Source organism: Giraffa tippelskirchi, chromosome 3 (genome assembly GCF_054371585.1).
Source record: "Giraffa tippelskirchi isolate mGirTip1 chromosome 3, T2T-mGirTip1v1.2.pri, whole genome shotgun sequence".
Classification (NCBI taxonomy): Eukaryota; Metazoa; Chordata; class Mammalia; order Artiodactyla; family Giraffidae; genus Giraffa; species Giraffa tippelskirchi.
In genome coordinates, this window is record NC_137277.1 from 93,333,475 (window position 1) to 93,359,408 (window position 25,934).

The window sequence follows — 25,934 nt, forward strand, 5'->3', positions numbered from 1 at the left end:
GACTGTGTGGATCACAATAAACTGGAAAATTCTGAAAGAGATGGGAATACCAGACCACCTGACCTGCCTCTTGAGAAACCTGTATGCAGGTCAGGAAGCAACAGTTAGAACTGGACATGGAGCAACAGACTGGTTCCAAATAGGAAAAGGAGAACATCAAGGCTGTATATTGTCACCCTGCTTATTTAACTTATATGCAGAGTACATCATGAGAAACGCTGGACTGGATGAAGCACAAGCTGGAATCAAGACTGCCAGGAGAAATATCAATAACCTCAGATATGCGGATGACACCACCCTTATGGCAGAAAGTGAAGAAGAACTAAAGAGCCTCTTGATGAAAGTGAAAGAGGAGAGTGAAAAAGTTGGCTTAAAGCTCAACATTCAGAAAACTAAGATCATGGCATCTGGTCCCATCACTTCATGGCAAATAGATGGGGAAACAGTGGAAACAGTGGCTGACTTTATTTTCTGGGGCTCCAAAATCACTGTAGATGGTGATTGCAGCCATGAAATTAAAAGACACTTACTCCTTGGAAGGAAAGTTATGACCAACCTAGACAGCATATTAAAAAGCAGAGACATTACTTTGTCATCAAAGGTCCATCTAGTCAAGGCTATGGTTTTTCCAGTAGTCATGTATGGATGTGAGAGTTGGACTAGAAAGAAAGCTGAGCACCGAAGAACTGATGCTTTTGAACTGTGGTGTTGGAGAAGACTCTTGAGAGTCCCTTGGATTGCTAGGAGATCCAACCAGTCCATCCTAAAGGAGATCAGTCCTGGTTGTTCATTGGAAGGACCGATGTTGAATCTTAAACTCCAATATTTTGGCCACCTGATGTGAAGAGCTGACTCATTGGAAAAGACTCTGATGCTGGGAAAGATTGAGGGCAGGAGGAGAAGGTGATGACAGAGGATGAGATGGTTGGATGGCATCACAGACTCAATGGACATAGGTTTGGTAGACTCTGGGAGTTGGTGATGGACAGGGAGGCCTGGTGTGCTGTGGTTCATGGGGTCGCAAAGAGTCAGACACAACTGAGCAACTGAACTGAACTGATTTCTTTTCTTGTATTTTTTTTTTCTAGAATCAAGACTTGCTTTTGGTTCTGTTTTGAATCATGTTTCATTGCATGTCCAGTTTAGCTTTTAAAAATTTTTTTTATTTTTTTTAAGCAGTTTTTAGGTTACAACAAAGTTAAGAAGAAGGTACAGAGATTTCTCACAAACCCTCCACTCTCACACATGCATAGCCTCTCCCATTATCAACATCTTCTACTAGGATGGTACATGGGTTACAATTGATGAATCTAATAATTATCCAAAATCCATAGTTTACATTAGAGTTCACTCTTGGTATTGCACATTCTGTAGGTTTGGATGAATGTATAATGTATAATGTATAATGACATGTATAATGTCATGTATGATGACATGTATCCATCATTATATAAACATGCAGTGTATTTCACTTCCCCAAAATTCCTGTGTGTTTCCTCTATTCACCCCTTTCCTCCACCCCTAACCACTGGAAACTACTAATCTTTTTACTATCTCTATAGTTTTGCCTTTTCCAGTTGCCTTTTCAACTACAGTTGAAGTCATAGACTAAGTAGCCTTTTCAAAATGGCTTCTTGTTCAAGTAATATGCATGTAAGGTTTGTTCATGTTTATTCGTGGCTTGATAGCTCATCTCTTTCTCGTACTGAGTAATATTCTATCATCTGGATATACCAGAGTTTATCCATCAACCTATTGAAGGATTATCTTGGTTGTTTCCATGTTTGGCAATTAGGAATAAAGCTGTACTGTATTGGTGTGGCAGGTTTGTGTGTAGAATATGTTTTCAGATTCTTTGGGTAAATACTAAGCAATGTGATTGCTGGATCCTATGGTAAGAAAATGTTTAGTTTTGTTAGCAACCATCAAACTGTCTCCCAAAGTAGCAGTACCAGTTTGCATTTCCACTGACAATGAATGAGAGTTCCTATTGCTACACATTCTCACCAACATTTGGAGTTGTCAGTGTTCTAGTTTCTGGCCGGACTAATAGATGTACTTTTTTTTTTTCTTGTAAGGGGTACAGTGGTATCTCACTGTTGTTTTAATTGGCATTTCCCTGGTGACATATGGTTTGGAGCATCTTTGCATATGCCTGTTTGCTCTCAAGATATCTTCTTTGATGAGGTGTCTGTTAGGGGATCAGGGGATCTTTGGCCGTTTTTAAATTGGGTTGTTTGTGTTCTTATTGTTGAGTTTTACGTGTTCTTTGTATATTTTGGAGATAATGAGTCCTTTGTGAGATGTCTTTTAAAAATATTTCCTCCTCGTTTAGCTTTTGATTTGGCTTAATTTTGTTATTGCTTTTCCAAACTCTCAAACATATAAGATCATCTGCCAATCTTGTTATTTTTACTAGAGACCTCCTTTCAGAACCTTTGTCCTCTTTCTTTTCTAGATAATTTCTCAGTTTGCTGACCCACTGTCTTTCTAGGACTTCCTTTCATCTCTGTTTTGTATTAGACACCCTACATTCAGTTTCTCAAATCTTTCTTTTTTCTTTGTTTTGGCCTTTTGCTAGAGTATCCTGAGTAGCTTCCTGGTGTGTCTGAGTCCTGCACACACACGGCTTTAGCAAAGAGAATCAGCTCTCTCACATCATTAGCTCCCTCTGTGTTGTTCCTTCTTCCATTCTCAGCAGTTATGAGTGACATTGTAAGCATCCACTTCCTTTCTTTCAAAATGTCTTCTTTTAGTGATGTCTCTTCTTTTACCATCCCCTCCCCTGAGGATTTGTCTTCCATTTAAATTCCTTCAGTATCATTCTAGTGAGGTCTGAGACAAAAAGTTAAGTTCATGTGTCCCATCCATTGAGTTTAATTGGATGTCCAAGTTTAACACTTGATTATTAATTTGCCTAAAGATTTAAGTATAAATCCAAGCATTTAATTTAAAATACATTTTCCTCTTTAGGAAAGTTATTCCAATGTTTGTGAGACTTGCACTGTGCCATGAAAAACAGCAGACAGAGAAATTGCGGGGAGGGGAGAAGAACTACCTGTATTAGCACTTAATTGAAAGTTTTGGGAACAGATTTCTGTGTAAAAAAAGGACTAAAAAAAGATTTTATATTACTTTGCTAAATATTTCTTTAGCCCCTCCCCTACAAAACTGGGAATCAATTACCTCTGCCTGTTATTTGTGCATTCAGTGAAGTTACTGCATCTTCAATTTGGTAAAGATTAATTTTCAATTGCTTCCAAAGACTGTTCAACACACAACTGAAGATTTTATAATATGTGCAAGGCCATATCACCTTATTGGAATGAAACATAGGACCTCCAAGTAATTCCTGAAAGTGAAACTTTCAGTTTCCTAATGTAGCAAGATCTCTCTATGAAAAGGTAGTGTTAAGAGTTCAAGAAATGAACTTAAATGTCCCTGTACTTATTTATATATTTAATGATGCTGATGATGAAATGCATAAATATTCTTTCATAGTGTTTCCCCATGATGAAATACAAAAGAAAACATTTTACTTTTGTAACATGGACAGAATAAAATGCTTTCTATAATCAGAAAATTATATAACAAAAAAATAAGAATAACCCTTAATTTATGTGTGCATGTATATATAGATAGAATCTTAAAAATTTTAAAGTTAGTGTTATACTTTTTTTCCTCTCAAATGATTAGTCTAAGATGTTATCCAAGTGGTGATTAAATAATCTTGCAATTTGTCTCTCTATCCATTTTATATGTCAAATATCTTAAGGTTCAAAGAGTGCCCTCTTTTATTCAAATGTTTAATTATCTTCCACTGGTGGTAGTCTCCACACCACTGTAGCAAAATTTATATCACTACAGAGCAGCTCCCCAGCTTAGCTTGGGAAACTGACACTGGAGCTAAGGTATAAACCCTGCAATGAGGTGAGCAACTCCGAGTACCCTGAACTTGAGTGGCTTTCTGCAGCCGGCTGCTGCTGCTGCTAAGTTGCTTCATTCATGTCCGACTCTGTGCAACCCCATAGACGGCAGCCCACCAGGCTCCCCCGTCCCTGGGACTCTCCAGGCAAGAACACTGGAGTTGCACTAATTTGGCAGACCCGGTTGTGCAGAAAATTGTTTGGGGTATGGTGGGTGAGAGAGAATACTGAATATTTACTGTTAATATCCAAAGCATAAATGAACCTTTCATCTTTTTCATCATTATCAAAACCAGTTACAGATATATCATCTGTTACCAAGATTAATCATTCACTTATTTAAAATAAGAATCACTTGCCTTTCTCATAGTCCCTTCATTTTCTACAAGAGTATGAATACCATGGTAAACATTACATTTCATGTACTTGCAGGTCCTTACACCCGGACTAAAGACATGTATTATTACTTTAGTGGCAACATGAGGAAAGTGAAAAAGAGCAGAAGGAGCCCCATCTAACGCTGGTTGTCCACTATATACCATACTTTCATTCATTTTCTCATAGCCCTTTTAAAAAATACTTATTTAGTGGGCTGCATGAGGTCTTAGTTGTGGTGCATGGACTTAGTTGCCCTGTGGCATGTGGAATCTTAGGTCCCCAACCAGGGATTAAACCCAAGTCCCCTGCACTGAAAGGTGGATTCTTAACTGCTGGACCACTAGAGAAGTCAGGTATATAAAACAGAATTAATACTGTCTCTGTTCTACAGCAGAGAAAACTGACACCCGTGTAATTAAGTAATCTGCTGAGAGTCAGCCTGCTAGTATATCATAAAGGTAAAATTTAAATCCAAGTCTGTCTGACCCCAAAGCTCATTATTTTTTTTTTTCCATTTCAGCTTGCTGTAGTTACGTTTTTTCTTAGTCAAGAGAAAGTTTTTTCACAATGGGAATTAAGTTCACTATTGTTCTAGTTGTCCCTTATTGATAATATTAACCACAGTTTTATCTATAGCCAGCAGGAATCACATTAAATGAAAGAAGCAGGCAGGAGCCAAATGGGGATTAAAAGCTAGTTTATTCATCATTAGGTAACACTGACACTTGCTGAAAAGACACTGTTGACGTCAGTGGACTAATTTCAAAGCTGTTGGCTTCCATTTGCAGACTCTAGAAACTCACCAATAAATGTAGTTGGTTTCAGCTCTCAAGGAAATGAACCTTTACGGCACCAACAGAAGAATCTAAACCAAAAAGAAATCAGAGAGCAGTTGTATTTGGAGGTTTCTTCAGAAGAAAATTAACCTCTCTTTGTGCAAAAGAAATACTCCTGAAGAGTTGTATGTTAATTAATGTTAATTTGATTTTCAAAAATCATTTGAAAACAATTTCTACTTTACAGGTAACTTATTGTGAATTATTCTTTAAAATTAAAAAAAGGGAAGTGCTCATCCTATAATCTAATCACTTTGTAAAAACAGATTGTCTTCACTTGATTTCAATATGACTACTATGTGCTGTGTTTTCCCTCTGTCTCTATTCATAATGACAATTTTGATTTGTTTCTCAGTATTCTTTTTGCCTTTTTTTTTTCAAATTTTTTAGTAGCCATGGTTCTTTATAAGTTAACAAGATATTCTTGCTTATTGTTACATTCATCTCCTACATTTTTCTACTTGCCTCTCAGAAAGTTCACGTGGCTGAAACTTATGACGTAAGCTACACTACAGGAAAAATGACCCCTCTTGAAGTAATTTCTTTAACTCTTTCAGACCATTAGAAGGTAATTATGTTTTCTGCAACAGAAAATACCTATAGAACTCCATTTAGATCTCTGTTGTCCAACACAGTAGCAAACAGCCACATGTGACTATTTTTTTTTATTTTATGATTTTTTTATTGAAATATAATTGATTTACAGTGTTATGTTAGGTGCAGGTGTACAGCAAAGTGATTCAGTTTTATATATAAATGTCTGTGTATATATATGTGTGTGTGTGTGTGTGTGTGTGTGTGTCTGTGTGTATGTGTGTGTGTGTGTGTGTGTTCTCTTTCAGACTCTTTTCCATGGTAGGTTATTATAAGTATACTGAGTAGACTTCCCTGTGCTATGCAGTGGGTCCTTGTTGTTTACTATTTTATATATGGAAGTGTATATGTTAATCCCAGACTCCTAATTTATCTCCCCTTACATGTGACTGTTTAGATAAAATTAAATAAAATTAAAAATTAGTTTGCCCTAGCCATAATTTTAAATGCTCAGCAGCCACATTTGTCTAGTGGTCATCATGTTGGACAGCACAGATGTAGAACATTTCTATCAGCATAGAAAGCAATTGTAAGGGAGCAAAATTTGCCACCCCAAAATATGTTTCTTTGGCTAGCGGATTATTTCAAGCTGAAAACAATCAAGACCTGAAAGACTCAGGAAGTGCCTTTGACCTTCTTCCTCACTGCTTAAGAGAATTTAGATAGAGGGACATCCCTGAAATAGAGCCATCACCAGAGATAGCAGCAAAGAGTATGTAGTAGGTGTGGAGGAGAAACTGTGCAGGGGCTAGAGATCAGAGGCCACTGTGTGTGCCTCTCCTCAAGGCCCAGCAAACATTTGTTTACCAAACATTTACTTTTCCATCTCCATGTGAATTGCCTTCCTCACTTTTGAAGTCCCAAACCACTGCCCCCAGCATCCTCTTTTATCTTTAACTGAAGATGGTATTTAAGGTGAGGTTTTTGGCCATTTGGGCAATTTCCCCTGAGTCTCTCCTATGTATAGCTGTCATTAATCTTTTGCTTAATTTTCTCCTGTTAGTCTATCTCCTGTCAATTTAATTATTAGAGCAGCCAGAAGAACCTAGAAGAGTGGAGGATATTTTCTTCCTCCCCAACATGCATTGTATGATGCAATTCTAGATTATCATATAGAATAAAAAATATTTGACCTCTTTGTTTTGTCTTTTTCCCTGCAGCATTTCCAGTGATCATAACAGTGATTGCCACATTAGTAGTGTTCAGCAAATTAATATTTGTTGAAAATTGAATGAATAGAATGACTTTCCAGCAGGAGGAACATAATTTCAGTCATAGACTGTGGAAATTTAAGGTTAAAAACTAGAAAAGCTTTCATCAGAAAATATTGTATAATTATATAAAATTCAGAAAGCAGTAAATTGGGCTAGATCTTTTTGAAACAGTTTTCTATATTTGATTCCAGTCTTTATCAGCAATGAACTATCATATTTAAAAGTCAATTTATTTCCCTTTCCCCAGACATAACTATTATTCTTAAGTTGGTTTGAATCATTCCTGTTCATGCTTTTGTGCTTATGCTATGCATTTCTGTATTGTCAATAGTATTTACTTTTTGATTAGAATGTTTGTAAAATATACATAAATAATCACGATGGTAAGAAAAAATGTACATTCTCTAGCATAATCATTATTTTCTCCTCAATATTGTATTCAGTATATTGGGCTGGCCAAAACATTTGTTCGGGTTTTTCCATTAGATGTTACAGGAATCTCTGAATGAACTTTTTGGCCAACCCAATATTTCCATTTTGATAAAATTAGCATTGGGTGATTCTTTTTAATTGCTCTATAGCACACAATCTGATGCTTTAGGAATTTAAATTGTCTGCTTATAAGCTTTGATTGCCTTCAACTCTACTGGATATTGCCAAGTTCATCTCCATAGTGTTTACAGTTTTTGGTTCCTTCCGTAATAATTGTATCTTGTTCTTTCCTATCAATTTCTTAACATGGCTATTATTGAACTAGGTGTAAAATGATTTTTTTTAAGTGTATTTCATTTGAGTTTCTCTAATAATTAAGGAGGGTGAGCAACATATAGCACATTTGTTGCCATTCTCAATTTCTTTTCTGTCAATTAACAGTCGTCTATTGCTCACTGGAACATTTTTCCTTATGATATGCGGGAGCATTAATGTACACTGAATAATAACCCTTTGTTGGCTATATGCAAGACAAATTTCATCTCTCAGTTTTTAGCTTTTCTTTATTTTTTAACTTTGAATACGGGTTATTTTACTATACATTTTATGCATGTTCTGGATGTGTGCTCAGTCCCTCAGTTGTGTCCAACTCCCTGCAGCTTCTTGTAGCCTGTCAGACTGCTCTGTCCATGGGCTTTTCCAGGCAAGAATACTGGAGCAGATTGCCATTTCCTTCTCCAGGGGATCTTTCTGACCTAGGGATCAAACCCACCTCTCTTGCGTCTCCTGCATTGGCAGGCAGATTCTTTACCATTAGCGCCACCTGGGAAGCCCCTATACATTTTATATTTACCTTCTATTAATTTAACCAGGTTTATCAATTTTTATCTTTATGGTTTTTGCTTTTATATATTTAAAACAATCTCTGTTCCATCAATATTATGTTTTGTTCTTTGAAATTAAATATTAGCTTGGAGAGAATTGACATTACATGATGTCAGTTGAGTCTTCCCATTCATAAATATAGTATATCTCTCCATTTGTTTGTCTTTCAATAAAATTATATCATATTATTAATATTATGCATATTTTTCAGTTTATCATTGCCATTTAAAAAAAACATTTTAACTAGGTTTTGTTTGTGTACATCAATCCTATTGATTTTCGTATATTCAGCTTGTGTCCAGTGAAATTGATGAATGTTTTTATTAATTCCAATTGCTTGTCAGTAGATTCCCCTAAATTTTCTGTGTGCATAATTATATTGTATCCAAATAATTTATAACTTTCCAGTGATTACATATCTTATCTCTATGTGTTATTTTATTGCATAAGCTAGGAAATCCAGTAGTATGTTCTGGAAGCAGTGATAGTGAACATCATCTAGTGCCTGCCTTTAATTGTAATATTTCTAACTTCTCACTTTTAAATATGTCATTTGCTGTAGGTTTTGGTATACATTCTTTATTAGGTCAAGAAAGTTCTGCTGTAATAATAGCTTGCTTAATATACTTGTCAAAATAAATACTAGATTGTGGGCTTTTCTACATGTTTTGAAATGGTCAGTCATAAGCTTTTTATTGTCCATTAATCTGTTAATGTGATGAATTATACTAATAGATTTTTCTATTACTGAACTACTCTTGCACTTATTGGAAAAACTCCTCTTAGACATGATCCTTTCTCTTATACATTGCTTGATTGCATGTGATAATATTTCATCTTCCATTTTCAGCATCTAAAATCAGAGCTATCTATGCTTTACATTCTTATCCACATTGGGTATCAAGATATCACAAAATATATCAGGAAACTTTCTCTTTTTTTTTTTTATGGAACCATTTTTCTGGACTTCCCATGGCTCAAATGGTAAAGAATCTGCCTGCAGTGCAGGAGACCAGGGTTTGACACCTCGGTCGGGAAGATCCTCTAGAGAAGGGATGGCAATCCACTCCAATATTCTTGCCTGGAGAATCCTATGGACAGAGAAGCCTGGTGGGCTACAGTCCGTGGGGTCACAAAGAATCGGACATGACTGAGCAACTAACACACACATTTTTCTGGAACTCAATCCCAGGCTAATTTATAAAAGATTGGAAAACCATATTCAGTGTCTCCTTCTCTTTCTAGATTTGGACACGTTTTTCCCTATATGTAACATGTTTTTGGTATTTTTCCTCTTGTGAAATCAGCATGGTTAAGATGAACACAGAGAATCCAAAATTATTGTAGTTACTATTTCTCCATCTTATGTAGGAATTTCAAGGAACCATATGGACTAGGAAAAGCATTTTAAACTTTAATGAATGAAGAAAAATAAAACTTCTACTTTTTTATTACTCTTATAAGAGTCAAAAAATAGGGTACCACCACAATCTGTACTGAGAGGAAAAATTGATATTACTAACATGCAGAAACCCTAACAAGAGAAGTTGATCATTTAAAATATTAGAAAGTTAAAAATCTTCAAGCTTCTACAATTATTAATGCCGCCTTTTCTAAAAAAAATTTTTTTAAGGACTCTGAGCCAAGTTTATATTTTTCCACATTAACGTGGGAATTTGACAGGTAGGCTGCTGTGGGTAATGTTCACTGCAATAAGAGCAGTGGAGGCAGCAGGTGGCAGCAGCTCCCACTCAAACATCTCTGAGCCTCTGAGCAAGCCTTGTAACAGCAGGAGGCCTCCCTTGTATGCTACTTAGTTCATTTGAGTTTGTAACTGCTCATTTCAAATATGTAAAGCAGTGGCGTAATACATAAATCCCACTAACTCTGACCAAACAAATGAGACATTTTTTGTGTCTACGTTGAGAATGAATCACAAACTTACAAAATAGATGGTTTTACACCTGGTGCCTTTCTACTTTCTAGGACCCTTCTTTCCTGTCCTCCTCTTCCGTCTTTATGCATTTTGGGGGTCTCACTCAAGGCTTTCCTTTTCAGGGAAGCTGGCTATACTTTTGGTCCTTTGCTACCTTCTATTAAATGACACTGTATAATAGTAACAATGTTCAGACATAAGCTGATAATACTATTAACCATTTATGGAATACTTACTGTATGCTAGGTTCTCTCCCAGATTTTACATATTTTTCTCATTTAATTTTATAATAACTCCATGAATTAGGCATTATTATTATTATCCGCACTTTATAGATATCAAAACTGAAGCACAGGGACTTCCCTGGTGGTCCAGTGGTTAAGAATCCACCTTGCAATGCAGAGGACGTGGGTTCAATCCCTGGTCGAAGAGCTAAGATCCCACATGTTGCAGAGGGGCTGAGCCCAAGCACCACAACTACTGAGCTCAGGTACCCCAGCAAAGAGTTGGTGCACCGCAACGAAAGATCCTGCGTGCTGCGACTAAAGCGCTGACACAGGCAAATAAATAAATTAGTAACTAAATTAAAAAAAAACAAAGCTGAAGCACAGAAAGGTTAAGTACTTTGTCTAAGATCACTAATAAGTAGATAAGGCCGGAAGATCAACACAGTGTTCTTCACTGCTCATCAGGGAGACCAATCTGTGGCTATAGACAGATTGGCAGATACTTTAACACCACCAGGAAAGAGGGTTATTCAGGCAGTTTCAAGTGCGTATATTTCTAAAATCTCTTTGAGAAGTGTATACACAGGTGGGAATTGGAGGTGACTGACAGCTCAGTAAGGAAGAGATGGACAGACCAAAGAGACAAATCTCAGCTTCTTTACTGACTATAGAAGCTTGACCAGATGTGTCATCATCCAGAGCTTGATTTTCCTAATGCTTTAAATGGTGATAAGAATACTTCGGTGTTACTGTGAAGATTGAGATAGCATAGGATAGTTCCTGGAACATCGTTAAAGACCTTTTCAATTAATATTAGTTCAGTCCACCTTTCTCGATAAAGTGTAGTGCCAACTGTGAATTTCCTTTGGGTAGGATGAACCTGGAAGAATGAGTCAGAAGGAAATGAAGGGCAGCAATGATTAATTGAGAAAGAATTTTGCTTTATTAATGTTATCTTCCTCACTGAGTATCTCAAACGTGCATAATAAATGTTTCTTATTAAATTGACAAGCAAATAAAGTGACAGTATTAAGTAATCTATTTTAAATATGTAACACTAGATTCTTTCTAAGTATATTTGGCATACATTTTCAAGGAGCAACGTTAACAGATTACATCAATATTCCTGGGGAATTTACTTACAATTTAAAAAGATGAATGAGGACTCCTTATAAATTTCTGATTTAAAGATGTTCAGTTTATAGTGTGACATCATTTCTTGTTTTCTTGTATGCTGATGCCTGTGTTTGCTTAATCATTCTTCAAATTAACCGATTCTCTTCTAGACCAAAATCAGAAGATACTTGGATATTTGCAAAGCCCAATGCCATTCAAGCTGTTGGTGTGATGTCATTTGGTGAGTACATGGTTTCCAAGGTCCTTTCTCAATGTGGGGTCTTCTGTACCACGAAAAAGTGCTTTGCCCCATATTTGTGACTAGAAAGCAGATGTCCTAAGTTTTAGACTTCCTATTAGCAGCGTATGATCCAGTTTGTGCCAACATAAAATTAGACACAATCCATTCTCACTCATCACTAAAATTTGCTTCAATTTTAACAAGTCTTTTCCTCATGCAGAAACTCATTAAAGTCTTCTTGTTTCTTAACTTGAAAATCTAGCAAGTGTTAACAGACTTCTTCCTTGCACACAAAGTATTGTGAATTGGCCAGGCGTCTAGAGTGACTCTGTTATATCCCAGATGGGAAAGGAAGCCCTGGACTGAAAATATGGTGTTGTTTAGATTTCCTTTAAGATTGGAAAGGCCACTAGGAAATGGGAGAGAAAGTTGGATAGGCCTGGTTTATATCAAGAGTGACATGAAAAGATCACATAAGCCTAATACAAATGAAATTTCTCATTCCAACAGCTGTTACAAAGATTATTTCTGGCATTTCTAGTAAATTAGTATATTTGAACTTCAATTCATTAGTATTTCAAAGTAGCACGTGTCTCTGAATTTTCCAAGGGAAAAGGAGAACTATGTGATTTGCTTTAATAATGCTTTTTTTTCCCTCCCTTGTATTGCAGCATTTATTTGCCACCATAACTGCTTCTTAGTTTATGGTTCTTTGGAAGAACCTACAGTAGCTAAATGGTCTCACATCATCCATGTGTCCACCTTGATTTCTGTATTTATCAGTATTCTCTTTGCTACATGTGGATACTTGACATTTACTGGCTACACCCAAGGTAAAAAAACAAATTCTATCTTAATGTATTTTGGTGTTCATATGGAATGGTGCTATCACTTCTCATTTTAAGTATTATTATACCCAATGCTCTACTTCAAAGTAGAACACATTCTCTCCTCTACCTTTCTCCCTTTCCTAATTTTCCTAATTTTCTCCTTTTTAAACTGCTAAGCTTTTTCTGTAGTCCATTCTCCCTCCTTTGATGGGTTCACTTCAAAGCACATGAATTCTGGCTTTCCTCTCTACTAGTCCACTGCAGTTTCACTTTCAAAGACAACAGTATCCTCTCACCTCTTCAAGGCTAACAGTCTTCTCAGTTCTGATTTTCATGGACCTCTCTGAATTACTTTAAAGTTCTGAGGACTCCTTGTAGAGAAAAGAGCCCAATCATATCATCATTCCCTCCCTTCATGTATTTTTTTTTCCCTCTGAGTGCTTCCTCTTTGCTTTCAAATCCTACCTCTTCTTCTTTTCTTCTGTTCATCTAACAACCAAGGACATTTCTACTTAGTTGTTCTACTCTTGCTTTAAATGCAAAACATCACCTTTCCCACAAAACCAGCCCGCTTCCTCCCCACCTCCGCTCTCACCCCAGGACACTGAATTCACTTCTTTTCTTCTGTTCCTCCAGCAACCGAGTGGTCATCTCTTCTGCGTCCTTGACTCTTACATTCACTCATCTATGTAGTGTGCTAGTTAGGGTAGTCTGACAGCCTGCTAAATGCCGTGATTCATGCATTCCACGGCTTTTGCAGGTCTATTATTGCATTTGACCTTCAGACAACCCTAGGAAGGTAAGTGGAATAACTAGTTTTACCCCCTGCTTAGAACACAAAGCGACAGAGTAACTTGCCCAAGCTGGCTGGTGACAAAGTGGAAAACAGGTCTCCTGACTTTCAGTCCCATTTTCTTTTCATTCTGTCTTGCTGTCTACCCCATTTTGGTCACATATGACCCACTAATAGCTGTCTCTTAGCCTCTAGTTCTTCTTGGCTTACTTTTCAGATGACATTAGGTACTCTTGGGTGAATGGTGCATTGTTCCAAATTTAGGTTACAGGTGACTATGATTATAAGGAGAGATTTCTCAAGAAACAAAGAAAGATGACTTCAAAAAAGAGTGATTAATACCATAATCCCATTGCTATCAAAAATATAATACCTGTGTGTGCCATTAGAGTATAATAATGAAGTGACCTTGAAAGTCTTGATAAAAATTGTTTCAAAACATTGCCATATATCACTAAAGCGGCACAGTTTGAAAGACAAATGGCCTTTAGGCTCTAATCTCCACAGAATCTTGGCTTCAAAATGCCTTTTCTCTAAGACATAAACCCTTTCTCTTAGTCACACCTTCCTGGTGTTTTTATCAATAGTAATTGTTCAGATATAATTAAGTCTTTACATAACAAAGCTGACAGGTTGATTTTGGTCTTTTGTTTTTTTTCCTTTTCTAGCTATAATTCCCTAAAACACATTTACAGTCAAGCTAGAATAAGCTGACGTTGTTTCTTTAGGCCATTTTGCCTTAGGCAAATCCAGTCTTGTTTGTGCACACTGCAGGCTTCTTTTCTCTTTCATTACACAAACTCCAGCTTGTGAGGCAGTGAGAACTCTACATTGTTCTTCAATTTTCCAGTGACTTTTGAAAAAGTGCAGGGCCCATATTTTAGTGGAAGTTAGGAACAGGGAGCTTGGGTCCTTTTTCCTAGAGTGTTGGAATCTTTTCTGTCAACTTTGAACTAACCACTTCTGCTACTCTTGCTTTGTGATTTAATCTCCTTCTACCCAAAAGGGACACTAGAAAGTAATGTACATTTACTCCGGTTAAAAGGAAGGAGGGGAAAAGAGTCACTTAAATAAGTCTAGGAAGAAGCAAGTCATTTAGTCTTTTAATGAAAAAGAAGTACACAGAAGATTATTATTAATTTTTTTTACATATAAACAGTGTGGTAGTGTGTGACTTTTATCTAATTTTCTATTCAGTTTAATTGAAAACTGTGACAAACATTTTAAAATGTAAATGTTTTATTTAGGAAATAAACAGTCCCAAATATTTGTTTCTATATTGGGAAACTTTTTGCTGACATAATCTGTGCTCTCATTAGATTCTGTATTTCTTCACATGTGCCTAAGAAAATAGTCTCTAAATAAGAATTGGTTCAAGGTATATATGGTCCATCATTTAGTTTGGAACTAATTAAATATAATACTTTGCCTGGGAACTAACCATATTTTCACCATTTTCAATCAGTGCATTTATACTTGGGCTTATCAGATACCATGAAAGATAGTGTGTTTGGAATTCCTTGCTGTAGCCCTGAGTTTGTGATTAAACTCTATAGAGTGATATACAGGAAATTCAGCTCCTTACATGTACTAGTCTACTGTTCCTTTCAGGACTGTCCTTGATCTAAGAATAACATTTCAAAAGGAAATTTGTTTATTTTAACAGGGTTTTTTTTTTTTTTTTTTAATAATGAAGTCACTTACTTACTAGAAACAAAGACCAGAAGCAAGTTTATAAAACCAGTGCACAAGAATTTAGGGAGTTGATTCTGGTATAAGAAGACAATGGATAAAAGTATTTTTCAGATGTTGATACAAATTTAAGGCTAATCTTCTAAAAACAAACAATGAGAGTAAGAGAAAAACCATTAGTGATAAATTTGCTTGCAAGAGGAGCATGTGCTAGTTTTAATACCCAGCAGTAATTATGTAGCTTTTGAATGCAAAATTTATATTTAGACTTAGCTGTCTGTTGTATTAATTAAATTTAATGATGTTTATGTACCTTTACTTATATAATAAATATGCAATATCTCATTTATTAGGTATTTATCTCAAATATTCAGTATCTATTAAGTAAATCGATTTTAAATTGTTCTCTAGGAGACTTGTTTGAAAATTATTGCAGAAATGATGACTTGGTAACATTTGGAAGGTTTTGTTATGGAGTCACTGTCATTTTGACGTACCCGATTGAATGCTTTGTGACTAGAGAGGTAAGTAGTCTCTTTCAACACTTTAGCTAGGTCATTTCTCTACTACATTAATTTAGTACAATTTATACATCGTTTGATTCTGCAAATTCCCAAGTGCATGACAAACAATATAATTCATGAAATTTTCTCTTTTAACCAGTTTAAAGATAATTCATATTCAAATGTTTACGAGATGGTTTTTCAAAAGTTGGTTTTGAAAATCATGTTTGGTGATTTAGTTTATATTACCATAAGTATAAATATTTATACAACTGCATTCCAAAATGAATGTCAGCCTTTAATAGAGTCAAACCAAGATTTTCGTTTACTCATCTTACAAACAAATTAAGCACAAAGGTTTAAAACATGTTTTACAAAATTGTCTTTTGGCTAAAATGTTTTATAAGTCAATATGTATTAAAGGCACCATAGGACAGATATGATCAATTGTATTATCTTTTAAAAGACTAAAATATTTTATCTTTCATGAAAACTTAAAATTTATTTTAAATCATTAGTTTTAGAGATAATTTTATTTATATATTTACTAAGTTTATATTTATTTTATATAAATATAAAATAAACATTTATTCATAAATTTATAAATATGTTTATTATGAGTTTTTAGCTATATCAGTATATTGATATATTTCACTTATAAAGTCATCTCCAAGTTATATTATATCATCTACCTGGATTCGTAGAGGAAGATTAGGTAAAAGAGAACTAATTCCTTTTGCAGAAAGTTGGATAATGTGGCTTTGTCAGGAATCCCTTATACAGTAAGCTAAAAATCCACTGTACCATTTAGCAGAAAAACATGATCCTGTTTCATAGTGGTTCTTTCAGGAATCACACTGAAAAGGCTTAGTCTTAGGATCTATTCCTAGAGGCTGTTTACACAGTACACTGTCAATGGATCTAATGTGTAAAGTGAAATGCCTGCAAAGCTTCAAATACACTAACTAATGAGTAGGCTTCTAGAGGCAGACCAGTGCTTGCCTTATGCTGATTCTGGGTAAGGAACAGCACAGGGAAAAGGAATGAAGACATGGTCAGCACTATGTATGTCCCTTAGAGTTAGCACTTGTCCTCACTTACAAATATATAACCCACAGGCCAGCTCACCTCCTTGAATACAGGGAACAGTAGATTGAACTTGATGAAAAAATTTAAATCAAAGAGCTAACTATTGTTGGATGCAGGAAATGGTTTTGTTTTAGTTTCCACTGAATACTTTTAGGTTCACATCTGATCTCTAGATCAGCAGTGACAGATGGTATATTCTCATGTGGTTTCTGGTGAGCTGCTTGTGGCCTTCTGAGTCACTCCACCTGCACAGCTTGTGTCTTCAGTACTTGAGACTTGTGTTTCCTTTCTAGCTGCCATGACAGGAAGACAGAACTAAATCAAGATCTCTGCCATGATAGCAAATAGTGGGCAGAGGAACTTTGTATATTCCTCACCCATTCACTTCCTTTTTCTTTCTCGCCTTTCTGCACACACACACACACACACACACGCACACGCACACACACACGCAAATATATGATTTATATTAATATAATCAAAGTGATTTCTACTCACAGGTAAAGTAGCTGGCTATGTCCAAGGGTGCCACAAAACCAGTCTACCCCTAATAAATATCTGTCACTAGTTTGCCCCACTGAGTAAACTTCATCCTTAAGAAAGCACTGGAAATGAGATAATATTTGGAAGGACACTACGAATTACCAAAAACCAAAATGAGTAAAAGTGATTAGTGAAAGTGAAAGTCGCTCAGTCGTGTCCGACTGTTTGTGACCCCATGGACTAGAGAGTCCATGGAATTCTTCAGGCCAGAATACGGGAGTGGGTAGCCTTTCCCTTCTCCAGGGAATCTTCCCAACCCAGGAATTGAACCCAGGTCTCCCGCACTGTGGGCAGATTCTTTACGAGCTGAGCCACAAGGGAAGTACAAGAATACTAGAGTGGGTAGCCTATCCCTTCTCCAGCGGATCATCCCAACCTAGGAATTGAACCAGGGTCTCCTGCATTGCAGGTGGGTTCTTTACCAGCTGACCTAAAAGGGAAGCCCAGTGATTAGTATCTCCATTTAACTATTAGCAGAGTTATGGCAGTATCCACTCAATGGGGCACTGTTACTTACCTAGAAATGTTACTTATCGCAGCTTAGGGAATTGACTTTCTTAAGGTCCCCAGCATCAGATCCTGTCCTACCATTTCCAACTCTTTTCTCGTGGTTCTTTTGCACAGTTACCACCCTGTTTAGACTGTCGCCTCCTTGTCCCCTCCTTGTCCCCCATATGTATCTTTCCTGTTCTCTTTGCTCTTTTTCACACTGTTGCCTTGGTCTATAATTCTACTCTAAATCCCATCTGTGTTTCAAGCTCCCCCTCAAGCCAAAGTAAGACAAGCACATTTTAGGAATACAATAAAGCTAGTTACTCTCATGGAGACAGAATCAGACAGCTGAGTTCAGTTCAGTTCAGTCGTACGGTTGTGTCTGACTTTTTGTGACCCCATGAACCGCAGCACACCAGGCCTCCATGTCCATCACCAACTCCCGGAGTTTACCCAAACTCATGTCCATTGAGACGGTGATGCCATCTAACCATCTAATCCTTTGTTGTCTCCTTCTCCTCCTGCCCTCAATCTTTCCCAGCATCAGAGTCTTTTCAAATGAGTCAGCTCTTCGCATCAGGTGGCCAAAGTATTGGAGTTTCAGTTTCAACATCAGTCCTTCCAATGAACACTCAGGACTGATTTCCTTTAGGATGGACTGGTAGGATCTCCTTGCAGTCCAAGGGACTCTCAAGAGTCTTCTCCAACACCACAGTTCAAAAGCATCAATTCTTCAGTGCTCAGCTTTCTTTCTAGTCCAACTCTCACATCCATACATGACTACTGGAAAAACCATAGCATTGACTAGACGGACCTTTGTTGACAAACTAATCTCTCTGCTTTTTAATATGCTATCTAGGTTGGTCATGACTTTCCTTCCAAGGAGCAAGAGTCTTTTAATTTTATGGCTGCAGTCACCATCTGCAGTGATTGTGGAGCCCAAAAAAATAAAGTCTGACACTGTTTCCACTGTTTCCCCATCTATTTGCCTTGAAGTGATGGGACCAGATGCCATGATCCTAGTTTTCTGAATGTTGAGCTTTAAGCCAACTTTTTCACTCTCTTCTTTCACTTTCATCAAGAGTCTCTTTAGTTCTTCTTTGCTTTCTGCCATAAGGGTGGTGTCATCTGCATATCTGAGGTTATTGATATTTCTCCCGGCAATCTTGATTCCAGCTTGTGTTTCTTCCAGCCCAGCGTTTCTCATGATGTACTCTGCATATAAGTTAAATAAGCAGGGTGACAATATACAGCCTTGACGTTCTGCTTTTCCTATTTGGAAACAGTCTGTTGTTCCATGTCCAGTTCTAACTGTTGCTTCCTGACCTGCATACAGGTTTCTCAAGAGACAGGTCAGATGGTCTGGTATTCCCATCTCTTTCAGAATTTTCCACAGTTTATTGTGATCCACACAGTCAATGGCTTTGGCATAGTCAATAAAGCAGAAATAAATGTTTTTCTGGAACTCTCTTGCTTTTTCAATGATCCAGCGGATGTTGGCAATTTGATCTCTGGTTCCTCTGCCTTTTCTAAAACCAGCTTGAACATCTGGAAGTTCACGGTTCACGTATTGCTGAAGCCTGGCTTGGAGAATTTTGAGCATTACTTGACTAGCATGTGAGATGAGTGCAATTGTGCAGTAGTTTGAACATTCTTTGACATTGCCTTTCTTTGGGATTGGAATGAAAACTAACCTTTTCCAGTCCTGTGGCCACTGCTGAGCTTTCCAAATTTGCTGACATAGAGTGCAGCACTTTCACAGCATCATCTTTCAGGATTTGAAGTAGCTCAACTGAAATTCCATCACCTCCGCTAGCTTTGTTTGTAGTGATACTTCCTAAGGCCCACTTGACTTCACATTCCAGGATGTCTGGCTCTAGGTGAGTGATCACACCATCGTGATTATCAGGGTCATGAAGATCATTTTTGTGTAGTTCTTCTGTGTATTCTTGCCACCTCTTCTTAATATCTTCTGCTTCTATTAGGTCCATACCATCTCTGTCCTTTATCGAGCCCATCTTTGCATGAAATGTTCCCCTGGTATCTCTAATTTTCTTGAAGAAATCTGTAGTCTTTCCTATTCTATTGTTTTCCTCTATTTTTTTGCATTGATCTCTGAGGAAGGCTTTCTTATCTCTCCTTGCTATTCTTTGGAACTCTGCATTCAAATGGGTATATCTTTCCTTTTCTCCTTTGCTTTTTGCTTCTCTTCTTTTCACAGCTATTTGTAAGGCCTCCTCAGACAGCCATTTTGCTTTTTGCATTTCTTTTCCACGAGGATGGTCTTGATCCCTGTCTCCTGTACAATGTCATGAACCTCTGTCCATAGTTATTCAGGCACTCTGTCTATCAGATCTAGTCCCTTAAATCTATTTCTCACTTCCACTGTATAATCATTAGGGATTTGATTAGGTCATACCTGAATAGTCTAGTGGTTTTCCCCACTTTCTTCAATTTCAGCCATAATTTGGCAATAAGGAGTTCATGATCTGAGCCACAGCCATCTCCCAGTCTTGTTTTTGCTGACTGTATAGAGCTTCTCCATCTTTGGCTGCAAAGAATATAATCAATCTGATTTCATTATTGACCATCTGGTGATGTCCATGTGTAGAGTCTTCTCTTGTGTTGTTGGAAGAGAGTGTTTGCTATGACCAGTGCGTTCTCTTGGCAAAACTCTATTAACCTTTACCGTGCTTCATTCTGTACTCCTCGGCCAAATTTGCCTGTTACTCCAGATATTTCTTGACTTCCTACTTTTGCATTCCAGTCCCCTATAATGAAAACAGCATCTTTTTTGGGTGTTAGTTCTAAAAGGTCTTGTAGGTCTTCATAGAACCATTCAAGTTCAGCTTCTTCAGCGTTACTGGTCAGGGCATAGACTTGGATTACCGTGATATTGAATGGTTTGCCTTGGAAACGAACAGAGATCATTATGTCGTTTTTCAGATTGCATCCAAGTACTGCATTTCGACTCTTTTGTTGACTATAATGGCTATTCCATTTCTTCTAAGGGATTCTTGCCCACAGGAGTTGATATAATGGTCATCTGAGTTAAATTCACCCATTCTAGTCCATGTTAGTTCGCTGATTCCTAGAATGTCAACGTTCACTCTTGCCATCTCCTGTTTGACCACTTCCAATCTGCCTTTATTCATGGACCTAACATTCTAGGTTCCTGTGCAATATTGCTGTTTACAACATCGAATTTTGCTTACATCACCTGTCACATCCACAACTGGGTATTGTTTTTGCTTTGGCTCTAACCCTTCATTTTTTCTGGAGTTATACTTCCACTGATCTCCATTAGCATATTGGGCACCTACCAACCAGGGGAGTTCATCTTTCAGTGCCCTATCTTTTTGCCTTTTCTTACTGTTCACAGGGTTCTAAACGCAAGAATGCTGAAGTGGTTTGCATTCCCTTCTCCAGTGGACCGCATTCTGTCTGACCTCTCCACCATGTCCCCTCCATCTTGGGTGGCACTGTCTAGTTCTAAATCGTATTTGATCTTTTCTATCCTGTCAAAAATTGATGACTATTTGTTTCATTGGATTGTTTGAATCTCTCTAATTAGGATATTAATTCCTAAGAATAGGAATCATCTCCTAGACATTTTCTCTTAGCATAATACAGTGTAGGACACATTAAATAGGTATTAAATAGATAACTGTGCTTACCAAGTGGTGCTGGTGGTAAGGAAGTCACATGCCAATGCAGGAGATGTAAGAGACACAGGTTTGATCCTCAGGTCAGAAAGATGCCCTGGAGGAGGGCATGACAACCCACTCCAGCTTTCTTGCCTGGGGAATCCCATGGACAGAGGATCCTGGTGGACTACAGTCCATGGGGTCTCAAAGAGTCAGACATGACTAAAGAGACTTAGCATACACAAAAATAGGTAACTGTTGAGTGATTTCCTAATCTGAGTATCAGTGGAAAATGGTAATCAATTCTTCTCTGTTTTTGTTAAGGAAAGGCAAGATAAAATAGACTTAACTTGTACCAGATAGGATTTAGATTATATGATGTTAGTTTCCTGTTAGTAAAGGATATTAAACATGCATTATTATTAGAGGATATTGTGCTAACTTTTTCCTTAGAGGTCCTTCAGATAATCTAAATAGCATCCATAGTTTGTGTCAATGGTAACCTTATTGGACTCAAGGAAGAAGAATAAGGTAACTTCTCAAGGTCTCTCTTACACTTCAGAAATATGTTTGTTCCCTCAGTAGTATGCCATGTTCTGAGTGTGGAATGTAAGCCACTGCCTGTCTAATAGTTCAACAAAGAATACTTGTTATTGATGTGTGTGTTTGTCTGTATGTAAATAGTTTGGAAAAGATACAACATTCATTCATATGACTTAAGATTTGATTGATTGCCTTACTGTATTTTATATATTCCCAACTACTATAATATAAAATTCTCTTTTAAAACTCCTGCGCAACTCTGAGAGTCCCTCTCTAAATGATATGTTTATATTTGGCAGGTAATTGCCAATGTGTTTTTTGGTGGGAATCTTTCATCAGTTTTCCACATTATCATAACTGTGGTTATCATTACCCTGGCCACACTTGTGTCACTGCTGATTGATTGCCTTGGAATAGTTTTAGAGCTCAATGTAAGTACATTTGAAGTTCTAAAAATCTCTCTTAAAATTATGTTTGCATTTAACATGAGATGTATTTTTCCTTAATAAAGGTGTCATTTTTTGAACTGGAATGAAAATGTGCTTGTTATATTATAGTAAATATTTGTATAGATGATATTATGTGGTTGTCAGGACTCTATATTTTTAGAGCAGTGGTTCTTCAATGGGAGAAATGCCCTTCTATCCCCACCCTCAGAGGACACTTAGCATGTCTACAAACGTTTTTAGTTGCCACAACTGGGTAGGCTGATGCTAGTGGTATCTAGTGGGTAGAGGACAGGAACGTGGCTAAACATCTCACGATGTGCAGGGTAATCCTTACCACAACGAATTATGTAATCCAAAATGTCAATAGTGCTGGAACTGAAATACTGGTTTAAGCAGTTTTCCCATATTTTATTTTCTATAGTGCATAGATACAATTGAAAATAACTATAAATTAAACAAATCTAGGGGAAATTCCTTTGCAGAGTAAAGATAGGTCTAGAGAGACTCATTAAAATATGTAATGAAGGAAGTTATATCCACACCCCACAGTCACTTACCCTGGCGCATTTTCTCTAACTATTTCTCTCTTTCTCTCTCCCTCTCTCTCTCAAATTTCCTTTGTAATCTCTACTGCTGATTTCCAAATCTATGTCCTCATCATATCACATTTGAATTACTATTGGGGTTTTGCTTCAACTAGCACATATTTAAGTTCTGCTTCCAATTTATCACCATCCTGCTTAAAAACTCTACGTTTTTCTCAACAAGCATAAAATCTGTTGGCTTTATCATCTGACCCCAAGGTATCTATGGAAAGTTATTTACCATTAACTTCCCAAAATCTACCCACAGCTCTAGTTGATCTTATTTTTGACCCATGAGTAACCCATATTAATTCTTTCTTTTATCCTTTGGCTTATGTTTATTCTTTCCTATAATTATTATTTTCTTTCATTTCTCTCTAAATCTTACAAAGATTTAAAGTCTAGTGCAGCTTTAATTTGTTTATTTGTTGATCAGATATATATTAAATAATTACAATTGAGCTTTGAACAACATGGGTTTGAAACACACACAGATACTTTTCAATAAATATGTACTACATGAACCTCAGTTGGTTGAACCTGCAGATATGGAGAAACAGAGTATGCAGAATTGTATGTGTTATATATGAGCTTCCAACTGCTCAGTAACCCCCAACTCCCACGTTATTCAAGGTTCAATGATACACTATGCCACAAAAGCAGAGATACAAGGATGGGAGGAAATCAGAAAGGATCGGTGCTTTCATGGAGCTTACGATCTCACAAGGAAACTTAAAAGTTCAGCTACTATATAGGCAGTGAAGAAGAGAAAAGGATGTGGGTGGACTCCTAAAAGACACTTTTTAGAAAAGATTGACACAATTTGGTAACCAATTCAATTGGGAGGTCAGGGGGGTAGAGGGGCGCATCAAGAATGACTTCTAGGGACCCAGCAATTCCTCTTCTGGGTATTTATCCAAAGAAAACAAAAACACTAATTTGAAAATGTGTATGTACTGTGAAGTTCTTGACAACATGATTTCAACAGCCAAGATACAGAAGCAACCTAAGTATCCATCAAGAGATGAATGAATAAAGAATATGTGGTATGTATATACAATAAAACACTACTCAGGCATAAAAAATAAAATCTTTCCATTTGCAGCATCATGGTTGGATACTGAGGATGTTATGCTAAAGTGAAATAAGTCACACAAAGAAAGACAAATACTGTATTATCTTACTTATATTAATATGTGGAATCTAAAAAAGATTAAACAGAACAAAATGGAAACAGACTCATAGATACAGAGAACAAATGAGTGGTTGCCAGAGAGGAGGGGCAGGGGTGAAATTGGTCAAGGAAACTGAGATACAAATTTCCAGGTATATGATAAATAAGTCACGTGTATGTAATATACAGCATAAGGAATATCTATAAATTGTAATAATTTGTATGGGGACAGATTGTTACTAAAGTTGTTCTGATGATCATTTCATAATGTATGTAAATGTCAGATCACTATTTAGTGCACCTAAAACTCACATAATATCATATGTCAACTGTATTTCAATTTTTAAAAGTGATCAAAAAAAAGTGACTCCTTGATTCTACTTTGTGAAAGTAGGAAAATGAGATCATTTGGTGAAACATGAGAAGTGATTCTACTGCTTTAGAGTCTTTCCTCTTCCCCTTCTACAATCCTTCTGGAATTTCTACTCAGAACCACACCACTTAGCATTGATCAATCATGTCCCACAGGGAGGGTGGGTTTTTATAGATAGAATATCAAATTATGTTTTACTTACTCCATTGAGAGTTAAGGGGAAAGTGAAGGTATTATTCCTTCCAGGTGCCATTTGGATTTGAAATCCCAGACAAAGGTAGTGGAAGATTCAGTCAGGAACACACTGTTGGGAGTTTTCCTGTATCAGATCATGTGGAAAGTAGTGAGTAGGCAACTCCCCCAACCCTCAGGTGACTAGGGAAACATCTGTTCCACCAGCAATGGAAAGAAAGTTCATAGGAAACATGGACAATTATCCAAGGTAACTTTTACCTACTTCCTCATTTTGCATAGGCTAAAGGCTAGTAGGTTCACTGAAAGTCATTTCATGTTCCAACCTTGATCTATGTAAATGGGTGACTGCAACCTAAACGTAACTTGATTTAAGTACTACCTTATATCATGTATTGTCTGGACTGTCCATAAGCTTGCCTTTGCTATCAAAGTACAAGTTCTTGGGAGACAAGAATGGTACTTAATTGCCTTCTCCATCCCCCACAGTATATGTAGCACAGTGCTAAGAACACAGTGCTCAAATTACTGCATGGGCCACTGTCCACTGGGAGCGCAGTGGAGGACCTATGTCTACAAACACTCCTGGACACAGAAGGCATTCTTTAGTGTGCGTGATCCGTCCTATCTGACTCTTTGTGACCTACGGGCTATAGCCCGCCAGGCTCCTCTGTCCGTGGGATTTCCCAGTGAAGAATACTGGACTGGGTTGCCATTTTCTACTCCAGGGGATCCTCCTAACCCAGGGGCTGAGCCCACATCTCCTGCATCTCCTGCATTGGCAGGTGGATTCTTTACCACTGAGCCACCTGAGAAGCCCATTCTCTAGTTGTGGCATCAAGCAATTAAGTGTTACAAAAAATTGTTGGGGCCAGCAGTAATAGTAATCCTTTAATTATGCCAAGGAGATGACCAGCACAGTCCCCAGCTCTGTTATTTCTTGTTTGGTGATGTCTCATTTGAGGTCGCATGTTTGTTTGAATATTGTAGGATTGTGATATGAGAGAACATATGTTTATCAACTGCCTTACTACTCACTATTTTGATAGCCTAACAGTTTTTGTTCCCTTTAAGTTAAGCATACACATGTTGTTTATTTTTAAAGAATGATATATTTATGTAAATTTGACCATTACTTTTATTAATTCCAAATCTCCCTGACACTTTGCACAACAAAATTATAAGCACATATTGGTGGGCTACAGTCCATGGGCTTGCAAAGAGTCAGAAATGACTGAGCAACTG

General features: G+C 37.1%; 1 protein-coding gene across 4 annotated transcripts in view; it reads left to right on the top strand.

Moving 5' to 3' along the window:
• Positions 1-25,934, top strand: part of SLC38A11 (solute carrier family 38 member 11) — a 54,821-nt gene that overhangs the window by 23,131 nt on the left and 5,756 nt on the right. For 3 of the 4 annotated variants that reach the window (XM_081581250.1, XM_081581251.1, XM_081581253.1), the window contains 4 exons: positions 11,715-11,785; positions 12,457-12,618; positions 15,512-15,624; positions 22,217-22,348. In XM_081581250.1, the coding sequence (XP_081437376.1) occupies positions 11,715-11,785; positions 12,457-12,618; positions 15,512-15,624; positions 22,217-22,348 (478 nt within the window). The remainder of the gene's footprint in view (positions 1-11,714; positions 11,786-12,456; positions 12,619-15,511; positions 15,625-22,216; positions 22,349-25,934) is intronic. The other variant, XM_081581252.1, reaches the window with a different exon arrangement.